Consider the following 15,867-nt stretch of genomic DNA (forward strand, 5'->3'; position numbering starts at 1 on the left):
ATAATCCTAATTAATATTCTTCTTCTCTGTTATCTTAGGGCTTAAACAAAAAAAAGATAAATTATTTACCTGCTACTTTTATAGTTTCTCGTCTCTCCTACTACTTTTATAATTTCCTCATCCGTTCTTTATACTCGTTTTTTATAATTTCATATATTTAATTTTTATTTTCTTTTCTTTCCTCCCAAATAAGGAAATATATCATCTCTTCTAAATTAAAAGACATGAGAGGACCAAATCATGGATCAAATAAATATTGCGCCGTAGGTTCAAAATCAGATATTAATTTGGCTGGCATCAAACAGGAAAAACCAAATAATGAAATTTTTAATTAATTAATTAATTTTTATATTAGAAGATAAAACATAAGCTGGACTTGATGAGGACTGAGCTGGGCTCCAGCGCAGCGGCCATGCATGTTCCCGGGATCACCGGGGCCCGCGGGCACCTCGCCGATGAGACTCCGTTACCTTACACTCGCACATCATTTAAGCCGTCGTGATTGAGCCGTTACTTCCCTCGGTCCGATACCGCGTCATCACCGTCTTTAAATAGGTCGCGGCTAAGTTAACCTCTTCACGAAGTCACAACTTAAGCAACGGTCGACGGCGAAAGGGAAAGGCACCCCCCCACCACCAGACTCCACCACTACCGCCGCCAAACTCGCCTCCTCTGCGACTTCTCGCATTGTTCTCTTCCCAGATCTCGGCTAGGGCTCCTCTCCTCCCCCGGATCTCGATCTCTCGACTCCTCACTCCGCTGCGTCTTGCTCATCTCGTCGACCGCCAGGATGAATAACCTCCTATCGGTAATTTTCCTGCACTTTGCTGTTTTTTTTTGGGGGGATGGTTTAGATCTAGCAATGTTGATGGAATTGGTTGTTGTATGAGTAATATGGGAGATCGCGAACGTTCTTCTTTTGGTCAGGGGAGGGATTCAGGTTGAGTGTGGGGTTAGGGTTGTAGCAGTGCAGAAGAAAAGTGAAATAAAAAAACGAGAGTTCTTGTGTGGTGTGGGTACGTGGTTTTACTTTGATTATGGGGTATTAATTGGATCATGCTTGTTATGGTGTATCAGTTCGAACTGCTTCTTTCTTCAAGAAATAAAGTAGTTTCTGGGTTAGCAGCGAAGAAGAAAAATGAAATAAAAGAACGAGAGTTCTTGTGTGGTGTGGGTACGTGGTTATACTTGATTGTGAGGTATCAATTGAGTTATGCTTGTTACGGGGTAAAACTTTGAACTGCTTCTTTCTTCAGGAAATAAAGTAGTTGCTGGGTTAGCATCAGTTTTGAGGCAAGACAATTCGAAGAGGATAAATTCTTGATGGAATATAAATCTGGAGTTTTAATCTATTCGTGATTTATGTGTGTGCTTACGTTCTAGGTCTATCATTCTTACCTTGATAAAGCTTTTGAACAAGTTAAATGAAAAGGAAACAATACTTTTTTTCCTTGTCATCGCTGATGTATACTTTACTGGTAACATGTCATATGAGGTTAGTTATTTGACACACAGTGCCTTTTTACTCTACCAAGACCTGATGATATCACTGATATACCATGGATGACCCTTTTTCAAATTATATCAAAATACAAAAATCAATAGTTCCTACAGTATGATCTACAAGATAGAAAAATAGTTATGCCAGTATTAGTGTAATTTAAATTTTAAATATTAGTAAAAAACTTAATCAATATGAATACTTCTTAAGAAACCTAATAAAGCAACATAGATAAGATAAGATATAAGCTTTAAATGATTCAATGATTCATGAGGACTTTTTACATTTTTTCCATAAATTATTTAAACAAACATAATTTGATCCTGTGAAGCTACAATTTCTTCTTGTTCTGCACCATCATTCTTCAGTTCTCACCGTGCTTGCTGATTCTTATTCTCTTATGTATCTACTTTGTTGGTTCACCTTTGCTGCAGTCTAATCCTGCATATAATAAATTGACTTGAACCCCACCAAATTTGTTTGAGTGAGCCAATTAAAGATACGAGCAATATGAACTCTGAAGCCCCATGTTGTATGCATGCGTATTTCCTTCTATCACTACTTTAACCAGTATCACGGGATGCGTTGAATGCCAATTGAAAACTACAACATTTGAAAATATCACATGCTTTGTATGAGGAATGATGTTTGTGATTGTTAAACAAACTTACTTCTGTCATCTTTTTCTTAGAGAATGCTGTACCATGTTAGAACTCTCAAATATGGTTCCTGGTTTTGGTGCTTTTGTAATGTGTTTGACAATTATGAATTATAGATAAAAAAAACATTAGTCGATGTGATGAAAATGATATATTCTTGCATAAAATTCCTTGAAGGAGGGATAAGATTCATGTAGCTGAGCTCAAGTACTTGTGACAAATATGACTTGACAGTGATGACAAGAATTTGTGGAACTTAAAAGATAAGATTTGAGGAGTTGCTGTTGTCTTTCTCATTCCTCACAATTGCATCTGTGAATGAGTCTTTGCTTTATCTTATTGACTCCTCATGGATGAGTTCAGCGGGCCCAAAAAAAAATCAGCTGACAGAAGGCTGCCTGGAATTAAATCATAGGAACTCTTATGCCATTTGCCATCTATCATTTACGCCGGTTTACGACTATGTTATTGGTAGATATTAAATTAACCCATCTACTAATTAACAGTGCTAGTTTGTCTTCTTGAATTGTACTGATGGCTCACAAATTTACATTGGTGTAAAAGCATTAATATAATTCTCGTCTTTGACATTTTCATATAAAGCTATAGCCAACAGCTTATATAGCTTTTACCATTCCAATGGAGAATATCTTTGTCTTCAACATGGGTACCATATAATCACTAAATAGGTGCATCTGGTCCATAATTAAGTGGAACTTGAAAAAGTGTCTAGTATATTTGTTTCTATCAAGATCCAAAACAGTTTACTAGCTGACTGCATTTCTCTTGATATGGAGCCAATTTTGCCTGTTAGGCCCCCACAAATATATGTTAATTAGATCTATGAAAACATACTACAATTTTACAAGTGCCAACTTCGTTCTACTTGGATATTGCTACACAAATGAGCATGCATACTATTCTATCTAAATTGGTATATACTTATTGCTCTTTTCTTGATTGCATGAAAAGATTGCTTTTCTATTGGATATCAATTTGAATATTCTGAAATATTTCCACTCTTATTTTTTTTTTCAAGTGAATGCATATATTATGAGCTTTTGTACTATTTTTCAATTATTTTGGCAGGATTCTTTTGAGCTCCCTCGAGGAGAGTCTTCAAGAAATGCTGATATTGAATTAGGACAGCAGCCTCCAATCAGTGCTGCAGAACAGGGACTGGAAGGCTTTTTTAAGCAGGTGCCAAGTCTGTATGTAACATTAAGTTTATGATGCATACAATATCATGGTTAAGCTAATAAAAAACTTGATTTTTGCCTTTTCTGCTAGGTTCAAGTAATCGAGAAGCAAGTTGATAAGCTTTCGACATTGTCAAAGAACCTTCAGGTACACATTTTCACAAGTTTGACCTTTGCTCATTTTCATATTCATTATGCTTGGTTAGCTCAAATCCATCTAAAGCTCTACTATGAAATTGGTCCAATTGAATATTTAGCTTTCATGTGAGCAAACTCAAGTAAGAAAGATAAACTTCTTTGTTGTAACATAATCTCCAAATTGTTGTATGTTTAATAATCTTCTAGAATTACTGACCCACCCATATGAGAGAAATTACTCATCAACTTTGTCAAATCCAATCATCCATTGGTACCAAATGCTTAAGCCATGATTAGCAAATTACTTTTTTTTCAACCTATGATTCTTTTTCATTTTCCCACAATGCACTATGTAGGACTAACCTAGGGTGTCACAACCTTTCTTATTTAATGCTTGATTTTCCTGTTAAGACCCAAACTGCAATTCACAACCACAAATCAATACTATTCAACATGTAAATCCTGATAGTGTTCCACCATCACACAGAAAACTATGTTAGGCCCCCTCTGACAAAAAGCTTATTTAATATTAAGACCTCTCTGTGTAAACTATTATGGCGTTAAAATTCCCAAAATCCAGAATACTGCTGCAATCCCACTATTATCAGTCAAAGGTGAAGGGGCAGTTGGTTTATTAGCAAAGATGATAATTATTTTCCCTAGAAACTATATTTTTTTATAAAAATTGCAAGTCCTTGCTATAAGCGGTAGAAAAAAAAGCCTTGCAGGTAGTTTTAAATTGCCTCACAATGCATTAAACATAGGAATGTGGGGTGGTTAAGCCTACTCAACTAAGCCCTCTTTTGTATCCTCACACCACTAATAATGAAGGCACTATCGTTTTTTCCCAATAATTTAAGTTTTTGTATAACAGCCATAGTTGAGCCTCACGTCTCATGTGTTGCATGTGGGCTTGATACACTATAGGTGAGGCTGTCTTGTCTACTCATCTAAACTACCCCTCCCATAGAGAACACATCGAGTCAAAGAGGCCTGTTGGCTCCACCAGCAATTTTCCTGGGACCTTCTAACCTTGCTCTATGCCACTAGATGGTGAAAACCTTTAGCATTTTCCTAATCACCGTAGTTGTTAGGCAAGGCACAATTGCTAAAGGCACCAAAGCTTAGCCTTTCCTCTCATTTGCCGCAGGTGTGTCTATGGTGCTTCGTAATTCATTATGCACATTAATAGGTCAGGAAGTTAACCCTAGTTAGTTACACCCTTCCCTCAAGGGGTGCACTGAGTCAGAGGAAATTCCTGCTGCCTCCTAAAATTAACAGTTTTGTGTGGTTTGCATATTGCTATGATGTATACTAGGTGTATGTGAAGTGGATTTCTTCTTGGATCTAAATTGTTTTCTATGGTTTGCATCTAAAAAAATAGATTGTAGAATATAACAGGAAGGTTAAAATTGGAGATAAATATCTATCCCAGGGACAATAGTAATCGAGCCTGAGAAATAATGTTTCACCATTGAAGACATTTTGTCATGATCTAATTTTCTTTTGTTTAACATCAGTTTTTTATTTCCTTTCGGAATCAACTTAAGTTCCCACAGGGAAGTTTTTCCATTTTTGCCCTAATGAGGGTTAAGAATTTCCCTGCACAAGTCAAATATATTCAAATCAATAAAAATTCTCTTAATGTCTTAGACACATCATCTTTAGGCTTGAAGTTTGTTACAGATCTCATGGTGAATTTACTCAGCTTTATTTTCAAATTTCAGTGGATTTGTATTTAAGATGGATTTTGCAAATTAATACCTTAGGAATTGTACTATGACATTCAGAACTGTTGGAGAGAGAGAGAGATTCTTAATTACTTGATTGGATTTATTTAGATAAAATTATAAAACCTCAATTCTTACCAATTTACTTTTTTCCTGCATATTTCCTTGATGGATTTGAATTTTTTTTACCTTATGGCGACTTATTTGCTTTAATCATTTGCCAATTTTGACTCTACTTTTCATGTTTTTTTTTCTGCGCTACAGTCTGCAAATGAGAGATCAAAAACTTTTACAAAGGCATCTGATATGAAAGGTAATTAGCATCACCTATCATCTGTTTGAAAATCTTGGCTGAATTATGTGACATTTCTACTATATTTAGCAATCTGCGTGGCTATTACATTAACTACCCTTTTGTCGGATGTAGCAATCAAGCAACAGATGCAGAAAGATATTGATGAGGCTGGGAAAATTGCACGCTTAACAAAGTCAAAACTTGAAGAACTGGATCAAGATGTATGGTTACCTAATATGCCTGATGCCAAACGAACTTCCAATAAATATATAAATTTCAGAGAGCCTTATATATAAGTTTCTGGTTCATTTATCACTGTTCCAATACTGGAAATGCCTAATGAGCATCTTTTTTTTTTTCCAATCTTATGTTCTCTTTCTTTTATAACTTTCCAACTTCATCAAGTGTTTTTAAGTATCTACTCTTTTGCCTGTATCCTGCTTATTGTTGTTAGGCAAAAGCTGCTTTAAATGTTATATTTGGTAGAAGTACTTGGGTCAGGTAGTTGTGAAGATTTTCAGATTTGGAAATTGACTTTTCAAGTTTTTCTTTTGATTTTACATTTGTCTTTTCGATAGGCAGTTGGATTGACTGCACTGAACTAGTTAGGCTGATATAGTTCAATTCATATTTTTGTTTTTGGAAGTGTGTTTCTGTTTATGTTGATTATATATCTTTAATATTTAGTAGTTTCTCTCATTCCAGTACTGACTGTTGTTAATTATTTGTTATCCAGAATTTAACAAATAGGCAGAAGCCTGGATGTGGGAAAGGATCAAGTGTAGATCGTTCTAGAACTGTAACCACTGTGTAAAGTTTACATCTCAACTCTTTTATATGATTTGTGATTGATGCGTTTAGGAGATAATCTCATGTGCTTGGCACTTTGTTGCTGCAGAGCATTGAAAAGGAAGTTGAAAGATCGCATGGATGAATTTCAGGCAAGTTTTTAGTGCCACAAACTCAGTTTTCTTATCTGGCATTTTCCCTTCTATTCATGTGAATTGACTAAAATGAACAAGAGGTTTATTCTCAAGCAAAAGGCAAACCTAAGATCAAAACTTATTATCCAAGTAGAAAAGAAGCTTCCCTACTTTTTGTTCCAATGCGACATGTTTCACAAATTTTCTTTCGGTTAAAAAAATGATAGTTTGACTGGATTCAAAGTATTGGACCAGAACCAGTTTTAGTCCCAGCTTAGAACAATTTGGTGCTAGTGTCTACCAGCACCATCACACAACACCAATCAGTATTGACCAAGCATGCTGACTTGGGACCGAGGCATGCTTGTGTTGGAAATATATGAGCAAATTACTAGAGTTGTTCAGACTTGTGCTTAGAAATTCAAGGGAATTTACATCTTATTAAAATGAGCATGCAAGCCATGCTGGTATGTGACTGTAAGCTCATGTGTGGAGATAGTACAAGATGCAACCCATATTGCCAACATGGCATGTGTCAAATATCGCATGAAAGCAGAGGCCAGCATGCTACATTTGCCAGTCTTCAGATTTGCCAAGTGATGGCAATGTTGTTCCATATTCTGGCATAATGTCTATTCTGTAAATGTTTTGTGCACTGGCTCTGATTTTGCAGGATTGTTTGTATGATGTGTGTGTGGGTTGGTGTCTGATATAGATATAAATATTTTTTGTCATCTCCTGATTTTTCTCCTTGGCTAATTTTTTACATCTTATTCTATTTTTTTTTGACCTCCTGCAGACTCTAAGGGAAAGAATCCAACAAGAATACCGAGAAGTTGTAGAAAGAAGAGTTATTACAGGTTAACTTTAATTGTCTATAAGTGTTGCGAAATGCCTAAGATTTCATGTCTTTTTTCTTCATAACATGTGAGTTTATTTTCCTGTCTCAATCTTGGATTTCAACAGTCACTGGTAGTCGACCTGATGAAGAGGTACAAGATAACTTTCTATTGATTGTCCATCCGTATGTGACCTCCTCAACTTTGTTAAAAATATTCCACCTTTGTTTCAGACTATTGACCATTTGATAGAAACAGGCAATAGTGAGCAAATTTTTCAGAAAGCCATTCAAGAACAAGGACGAGGCCAGGTTTGTTCTTGGAGATTCTTTGGTTGTCTGCAATTGGAAATTCCTGCAAGTATTCACATGCAAAATTAAATGTTGCCAATCATACTTGCAAATTAATTGTTTGTATGCATGCTACTACAAATGTTTGAATAATGACCAAATGGGAGGGGTATGTTAACTATCTTAGATTAGATTACCATGTACCTCCGATAGATAGTAATAATAATTCGTAATGACCATAATTGTTTATTAATATAAAATGCAATAAGTATACTAAGCGGAATCTATTATAGTTGTGATGCACATCATTTGTAAAATAGTATTTTAATCTACAGATACTGTTTATTTATTATTATTTGCTATACCATTCAAAAACAAAGTGTATAGAAAATATCAATATTATTGATTGAAATAGTATTTAAGATTGTAATTATCCAATACATCAAAGTATCATTATATATAAGTTGCAATAGAGTGCCTGGGATATCTTTGCAACTTGGGCATGTGAGCTGCTATCTCATTTAATTGAAAGTGCTTTTTTTTTGTTGAAATTGCAAGTGCTTCCTTTGTGCTGGGGTTAATATTACAAGTGTTTTCCAGGATGTGAACTTTAAATTTTAGGTGTATATGCTGCAAATAAGTTTATTAATACCTGGCATCAAGCATTGTCAGAGGGCCTTTTCCTACAATAAGATTGTGGGAGGCCCATTTACAGGAAACCAAAGAGGCCCTTCATTTCTGGATTGCATCTGGACCATTTCATTTGTTTCTGTTTTGATTAATGACTTCATTGTTGCATTGGTTTTAGTCCTGTGATATCTATCAAATTCTGAACTGTATGAGTTCAATCACTGTCTAATGCAGGTAATGGATACCCTTGCAGAAATCCAAGAACGACATAACACCGTAAAGGATCTAGAGAGGAAGTTGCTTGAGTTGCAACAGGTGAATTATACAATTCGATGTTTTTTTATAATAATTTGACTGAAGGAAGTATTATTGTAGATATTTATTTGTTACATGAATTGGTGCTTCTTTCCTATTCTGAAACTCTGCAAGGAAAATAATTTATAAGTTATTGGAACTTCCTAATGTCATTCTAAGTCAATTTTGCTAGCTTATTGTCCTTAGATGCCTTTTTAAAAGTTGTTTAGATGATATTTAGTATTTGGTTAACTCACCAACTCATAGTTTACAACATTGCTGGGTAGCTCAAGTTGTGGACATTTTCATATCGTTATTAACTTATTATGACTCTTATTGGAGTAGGAGTTCTGGAAAGTGGTCATGTGCAGATAAAGTATGCCGTGATGAATAAATAATATATCTCCAGTTTGGCTGCTTTGAGCTTTGTTTCTAACCAGACGACCTAGCAATCTAAACTGGATAACTTTTGCATTGCTAAGTTTTCAGAGAGTCATTGCTAAATTTTGCATTTCTTTCTGCTGTGTAGATTTTTATTGATATGGCAGTGCTGGTTGATGCGCAAGGGGAAATGTTGGATAATATTGAAACCCAGGTATGAATAACAGCCGAAATTTGCATTTCTTAATAACATCTTTCTGGCGTCCGTTTGACATCATTCCTGTCCTCTAGCAATACCCAAGGTTGCTAATAGTTTCAGTTGCTTTAGTATTTAAAATCTGAGGGGTCCAAAGTTAACTAAGATTTTCAATTATTGTGGGACTTTGCAAATTGAGACTTTGATCAGAGTAGAACATATCAAGCTTTATTGAGGGACCAAATTGAATGGTGTGCTCTAATCATCCTCGTTTTCATAGATTTGCATGCAACATTTATGATAGTTTGGAAATGTTAATGTGTCTCGAGCTAATATGGTGTCACCTTACATTCTAAAACTATTCTTCTGAAGTGATATCTTATTAAGATTTTTTTATTTATAAAATTCTAATTCCAATAATTTATGTGAAATATACCTTAAATTTTGAAAAGAGACATGTACTTTTTTGTTACAATGTTTGTTAAACACAAATTTACAGAGTGCTGTGCCATGTTTAATGCTGTAGGATGTAAAAATGTTTTCTTGTTTGTAGGTTTCTAGTGCCGTGGATCATGTTCAGTCTGGGACAGTTGCTCTACAAAAGGCAAAGAAACTGCAGAAGAACTCTCGCAAGTGGATGTGCATCGCCATAATTATTCTCCTGCTAATTGTCGTCATCGTCGTGGTTGCAGTGATCAAGCCGTGGGGCAAATGAGTCGTAAACTAAGTCAGGTGCCAGTCTCAACGACGTGCAAATCCCATTTCCTACGTTCAATATATTCTTTCTGAAAGCTACAGATTTGTTCCTGCTGTTTATCTTACCAATCTGCATACTCTTCTGGTTGTTTAATTTGTGGCATGCATGGTGTCGTTGAGGCAAATAAAATCAGGCATGCAGGTTCAATAGTGATGATTGTCACAATTGAGCTGGAACTTTACTCTCTTATTCTTTCACTCTTTGATTGAATTTGATTGGAGTTAGAATGTAAGATTAGACGTTGTTATAATTAAAATGTAAAGTACTAAAGTAGTTTGATTCTCGTGTCTTCCTATGTTTTATTTTCAAGACAATATATGAATTCTTGGAATCTCAATACTAATGTTCTACTTTATCATTTGGTACTTTTGATTGTAAATGATTTCTCAAGTAGTTTGTTAAATCATCAGATATTGAAATTGACTCGTAGGATCTTCTAATTGCTCTCCCAATCGACCCAGTCTTGAGATATATGGAGTGGAAATGAAATATAGAATGGGGATCAACCAATATTCTTATATACCGGTAGAAGATGAATGCAGATCACGGCAGAAAACCGAACACAAGAAACATACAAGTTCTTATATCGATCATGTAATTTGGCATACACAACTAAATGGTTTTAAGAGCAGCAAGTAGAAGTATTCACTATTCTCCGGTCGGGTTTATCACCAATGGACATGCCCTGATTGTTCGCCTCCGGTTGCACTCTGATTAGCCTTTTGGCTGAAACAGAAACCACGAAAACCACATGTCCATAAAAAAACAGCAGGATACATGGCAAAATATCAAAAGAATCGCCAGTTAAACATGAACATTAGTATAAGAAAAGCCGAAAAGTGATTTACCAATTTCATAGAATATATCATTGACATTTATTGCTGTTTTAGCAGAAGTTTCCATGAAAAAAAGACCATTCTCCTGAGCATAGCTCTGGGCTTCCTGCATCATCATTACTAATTATGCATTACTAATTATGCACTTTATAAAACAAAATGGTAATGCATATATCCATCATGGATTTCCACCTTGACACCTACTTAATGATATATGTATATTGTTGAAACTCAATATCATCAGTCAACAAACTGTACACATCCTTTTGGATGTTCCATGATGAATCTAGGATTTTCAAAAAGGTAACCTGATGAACAATGATATCCAGTGTTCTAGCTAAAAGAAAAATGACAAGGTCTGGAAATTGTGTTAGTCCGTAGAAAGAGCAGGAAAAGACAAACGGTGGTATTGCTCCTTTATGGCCAGGGAAAACTAGGATTTAATGAACACCAAAGCAACCTCCTGCTGGTTGTGAATTTTCACCAACCGAGATAAATTCAGATGAAACTAAAAAAAGATTAAACAGCCAACGATTTGGCAATCATGGGATGGTTACAACTTCGACTAGTCTACCATGTATTTATAATAACCACTTCCTCAATTAGAGTAGGTGGAAATGAACTTGGTTTAGTCACAAATATAACAACAACAACAATCAAGCTTTATTCCACTAGATGAGATCAACTATATGAATTCTTCTACGTCATTGAGCTCTATCCTCTACTATATCATCATCTATATTTAAATAAAATTTATCTTGTTTTATTGTTGTTAACCAAGTCTTGGTTTAGTCACAAATTAATAGTAAAAATGTAGGCCAATCACAAACATAAAATAGGGAAGCCTCTTTGCATAAGCCACTTGAGAATTCAATAGAGTGATACCTATAAACCCAGAGATGAGTGTTTTTGTTGCTACAGTTGGAAACAATAAATAACCAAATAAAGAGATGATAAAGGACCAATAATGATCTATGTTGATCAGAAGGCAATTGAATGAAAATGAGACTAATTTAAGGTCTGAATTACCACCTAGGTGATTTGACTATCTTGAGGTTTATCAAGTTAAACAACAGAACTAGTGAATCTAAGCAGAATGACCATATGATATAATCCTGCTGACCAAGCTTGATTTATTTAGTATATACAGCAGCAGAAAAACCAATTAATCTGGAGATAAGCTTAAAGTTACAAAATACAAGCTATCAAATATATGATTTTAGTTTCACTTCTTTCCTAATCAGTAGCATATTTCCTTTCCTGCTACAGGTTCAGCTTTAGATAAGATAACAGTAGCCTGCCTCAAAGAACAATGCCTCAAAACATATTATAAGCAAAATGTGTTACAGTATGAAATGAAATAGCAGTGATGATGGAATAAACTTGCCTCAGCAGAAACCTGTCTAGATTCCAACAGGTCAGCTTTGTTACCAGCAAGTGCCATTATAGTGTTTGGGCTACCTAACACAGTATGTGGCACGGTCAACATTCCGTAAATTAGATAAGTGAGGATCATGTAACACATAAAATTTAGAAATTAACAAATTCAGATGAGAAAATGACTTGGCCAATTGTAAATGCTAGTTGCTTCTCTAAGACAGAAAGATAGCAGATATTGTGCCTGTGCATTATGAAAGCTCAGAACCTTCACACAAGTTACAGTGTCTAATCAGAAAGGATGAATATCAATGATCTAATTGCTTTAAGAGAGTGAAGAGTGAACACACAAAATAAATTCCATGGGAGGAGCTGTTAGCTACTATCTCTGCATGCCAACTAACAACTATGATCTAACAAATAAATGTATATGATAAAGAAGATGCAGGATTTTGTGCATTTTTCTATTCTACAAGTAAAATTATTTCAGGGTAATAATATGCACAACATGCAACAGGAAAAAAAAAAGCAATAATAAAACACTTGATAAAGGGAGTTTAACTCAAGCAATAAATGAGGGAAGCTTTAGAAAAATGAAATAGTTTAGCCAGTAACATAATCCTACCTTGGGCTTGAAGTTCTTGAACCCATTTCTTTGCTCGAGCAAATGTAGCCTGGAAAATGGCGATGAATGAAATTAGAAGTAAAGCTTTCCATGAAGTAAATGCCTTAAAGTTGAATAAGAGTAAACTTCATTTTTTTTTATCATCATCAAGTTGTTTATCCTAACTCAACTACTTGGGTCAGCTACATAGATCTTATCCATCCATTGGGCTCTTTGCAAAAATATACCACTAGAAATATTCAAATTAATTAAATTATTTTTATTAAATTAAGTAGAATTTACAAACTATCGCATATGCACTATTCTCTTCTTGTCTTTCCTCTCTTCTGTATTCCCATTTAACACTCTTCTCTATCCTATAGGCGTCGAAAAGTAGAAGAACAAAACATCTAACTTTCAGGTTGAATTTTCACTGATTTTACTTTTTTCATAGGATTCCTACAACATGGCTAAGAAATCAGCCAATATCAGGTTAATTTCTCTTAACATTTACAACTCCCTTTAATTTACTTCTTGATGAAGACATAAACATCTCAAAGAAAATAACACCCCAATATTGGAAAAAGAATTCACATAGCTCTAGATATCCATATAGAATGCTTCCATCTAACTCCAACTTAATTTCTACTGGAATCAAATAAATGCAGCATGTTATACATGCCTGTTATTAAGACAATAAGAAAAAGATGAGAGAAAAACTAGTTGCAGTAAATTCACTCAAATTACTGAACATCACTAACCGCATTTGTCATGTCATAAACTATCACAGCAGCTGCTGCACCTCTGTAGTACATAGGAGCAAGACTGTGATATCTCTCCTGCCCTGCAGTGTCCCAAATCTCAAATTTCACTGTCTCATCATTGACTGCTAGTGTCTGTGAGAAGAATGCAGCACCTATTGTCGATTCCTACAGTACTAGGAAACCAAATAAGATGCCATACAAGATACATAAGCGTGCTTTATTTTTAAACCAAGAACATTTTGTAGCGAACCTGGAATTCAACAAACTGTCCTTTCACAAAACGCAAGAGCAGACTAGATTTTCCAGTCCCGACATCTCCAAGAAGAACCTATCATAACCAACAAAATAGCATGAAAATCTTTAAGTTTGAAGCGGGACAGAAATGAAAGAAAAAGTATGAGGGAAACAAGTAGACAACACACAAATAATGATGTTTCATGTTTGCATAGACTAACCAAGCAAGAACGACTATGAACAGAGATAAGAGAAATTTAGCAATTTGTTCAGAATTCAGAATCTTGGAAAAGAATTGCAATTATAATTTTTAAAAGTTCAGTTCCAACCTTTATGTTCAGATTTTTTTTTTCCCAAAAAATGATAATTGGAATTTCATCATGTAGAACATTCAGTCTAATACTGCAGAGTTCTTTAATCACATGGACTTTTAAAAAAATCTCAGCAAAAATCCATCTGAGTCCAAGGAAAATAAAATTCCACTTCTCATTTTCCTTTCTCTCGTTTCCCTAAACAAAAGAAGTCGCACATACTCGAAATAGAATTTCCTATTCATAAATTGCATCTACCCAAAGAAGCTGCAAATGTCCTTGAAGAACATCACGACCAAATTGATATTGCACGCCCAAAGGGAGAACCAACAACGATCTACCAAATATGAGTAAAATCTGTGACCTACAGGTTCATCGACCTTCAAACAGAATGATTATGTTCATGTTGTAAAGAGGGCATTCATCTCTCATCATGAAACCTAAATCTAAATTCATACAAGATCACCGAAACCGAAGCGGATCGGGATGCTGAGAACAAAAAGATAATCAGGACGGCAAGCATACAAGAGATAACAGAAATTTGATGGAAGAAACGCACCAATTTAGCATTTCGGATCTTATTGCCTCCAGGAGTCGCCATTCGAGCTGTTTGGGAATCGAATCGATCGAGGACAAGCGAAGAAACCAACCTCAATATGAACCCATCGCGCAACCCCGTGGAGACGCTGCCATTTTGCAACCTCTCGACGAATCCTGTCCGTAGATTTGAAGGCATGTCTGATATGGATGGCTGGAGGAGGAGGAGGAGGAGGAGGAGCTGGTCTGACTTGTTAACTCATGTCAAATAGCAATTTTGTAGATTTTTAGGAAATTTTTAAAAGGCTGCAAATTTGTTACCATTTTTTTAATAATCCATATTCTCAATTGGAGGTGACGGACTCACCCTATAAATTTTTTATGGATCAAAGCAAATTCAAAAAATACTCATATTGAAATCATCAATAATAGACTTTCACGATCGATTAATCATCATAAAATGTCATACTTCATCTGAATATTAAAATCATAAATTACAAATACAAGACGATCGCTTTGTCACATAGTTTATGTGATCGATCCATCTAAATAATCATATTTCATAATATGTTTCATAATTTTTTCATACATACTCTAATTGAGAATAGAATCCTAGTGCTCGGAAGACTCCATCAATGACTCTACCATGAATTTTAAGGAAATTTTTAAAAGGCTGCAATTTTTTACCATTTTTTTAAATAATCCATATTCTCTTCTGCAAAAAGGTGGATCCGCCACCTTAGCGGCCTCACACGGTCGGCCCCACGACCATCTGTGAGGAGGTAAATCGAGAAAGTGCAGTTGGTTACGACACAGGAGGGAATAATCCATATTCTCAATTGGAGATAACCTACTTGCCCAATAAAATTTTCACGGATCATCAAAGTAAATTTAAAAAATACTCATAATAAATCATCGATAATCGACCTCCACGATCGATTAATCGTCGTAAAATATCATACTCCATCTAGATATTAAAATCATGAGTTATGTTCCGGTTGAGAACTGCTCCTGGACACGTCACCGGACCTAGCTCGCCGTGAGGTGGAACCGATGGGGAAGAAGAGCAAGGGAAGAAGAAGCTCGAGGGCCACAGGACCTCCGCTGGAACTGTGTCGAAGCAGGAAGGAGGTCCAGTGTGCCGATGGTGGAGACGATGAGAGCTTCATGATCACCGGAGACCTCGCCGGAGTAGATGAGGAGTCGCAGTAGCTTCAGAGATGGCCTGCGACCACAAGAAACGTCAGTAGGAAGGCCAGGGGTGCCCTGGCGCGACCACTCCGACGCTCAAGTCAGGGACGGAGGAAGGAGATGAACAGTAATGCACTTGAGCGTAAAAGAGAAGTAGAAGAGGAAAAACTTACAGAATCAA

General features: G+C 35.6%; 2 protein-coding genes across 2 annotated transcripts; one reads left to right on the forward strand and one right to left on the reverse strand.

Moving 5' to 3' along the window:
- The first annotated feature begins 595 nt into the window (after positions 1-595).
- On the forward strand, positions 596-10,136 carry LOC141814507 (syntaxin-132-like). The gene is made up of 13 exons (XM_074702465.1): positions 596-808; positions 3,250-3,360; positions 3,451-3,507; positions 5,492-5,540; positions 5,655-5,743; positions 6,259-6,332; positions 6,421-6,463; positions 7,245-7,305; positions 7,412-7,437; positions 7,518-7,595; positions 8,439-8,519; positions 9,028-9,093; positions 9,629-10,136. The coding sequence occupies exons 1-13, from the start codon at positions 791-793 to the stop codon at positions 9,788-9,790; spliced, it is 915 nt and encodes a 304-aa protein (XP_074558566.1). The 5' UTR covers positions 596-790; the 3' UTR covers positions 9,791-10,136.
- A 187-nt stretch (positions 10,137-10,323) lies between these two features.
- Positions 10,324-14,652, reverse strand: LOC141814437 (ras-related protein Rab5A-like). The gene is made up of 7 exons (XM_074702398.1): positions 14,518-14,652; positions 13,664-13,741; positions 13,411-13,578; positions 12,671-12,719; positions 12,056-12,129; positions 10,681-10,774; positions 10,324-10,558 (listed from the first exon to the last, which is right to left on the reverse strand). The coding sequence occupies exons 1-7, from the start codon at positions 14,557-14,559 to the stop codon at positions 10,455-10,457; spliced, it is 609 nt and encodes a 202-aa protein (XP_074558499.1). The 5' UTR covers positions 14,560-14,652; the 3' UTR covers positions 10,324-10,454.
- Between the last annotated feature and the right edge of the window lie 1,215 nt (positions 14,653-15,867).

This window comes from Curcuma longa, chromosome 21 (assembly GCF_044706935.1).
Source record: "Curcuma longa cultivar G26 ecotype Majalengka, Jawa Barat chromosome 21, ITB_CL_G26_1.1, whole genome shotgun sequence".
Lineage (NCBI taxonomy): Eukaryota > Viridiplantae > Streptophyta > Magnoliopsida > Zingiberales > Zingiberaceae > Curcuma > Curcuma longa.

Coding starts and splice junctions, on each gene's coding strand:
- LOC141814507 (XM_074702465.1), top strand. Junction 5,744..6,258: donor TTGAAGAACTGGATCAAGAT/GTATGGTTACCT, acceptor TTTGTTATCCAG/AATTTAACAAATAGGCAGAA. Junction 6,464..7,244: donor ATCGCATGGATGAATTTCAG/GCAAGTTTTTAG, acceptor GACCTCCTGCAG/ACTCTAAGGGAAAGAATCCA.
- LOC141814437 (XM_074702398.1), bottom strand. CDS start 14,559: ATGGCGACTCCTGGAGGCAATAAGATCCGAAATGCTAAATTG. Junction 12,130..12,670: donor TCAAGAACTTCAAGCCCAAG/GTAGGATTATGT, acceptor ATACTGTGTTAG/GTAGCCCAAACACTATAATG. Junction 10,559..10,680: donor TGATATATTCTATGAAATTG/GTAAATCACTTT, acceptor TTTCTGTTTCAG/CCAAAAGGCTAATCAGAGTG.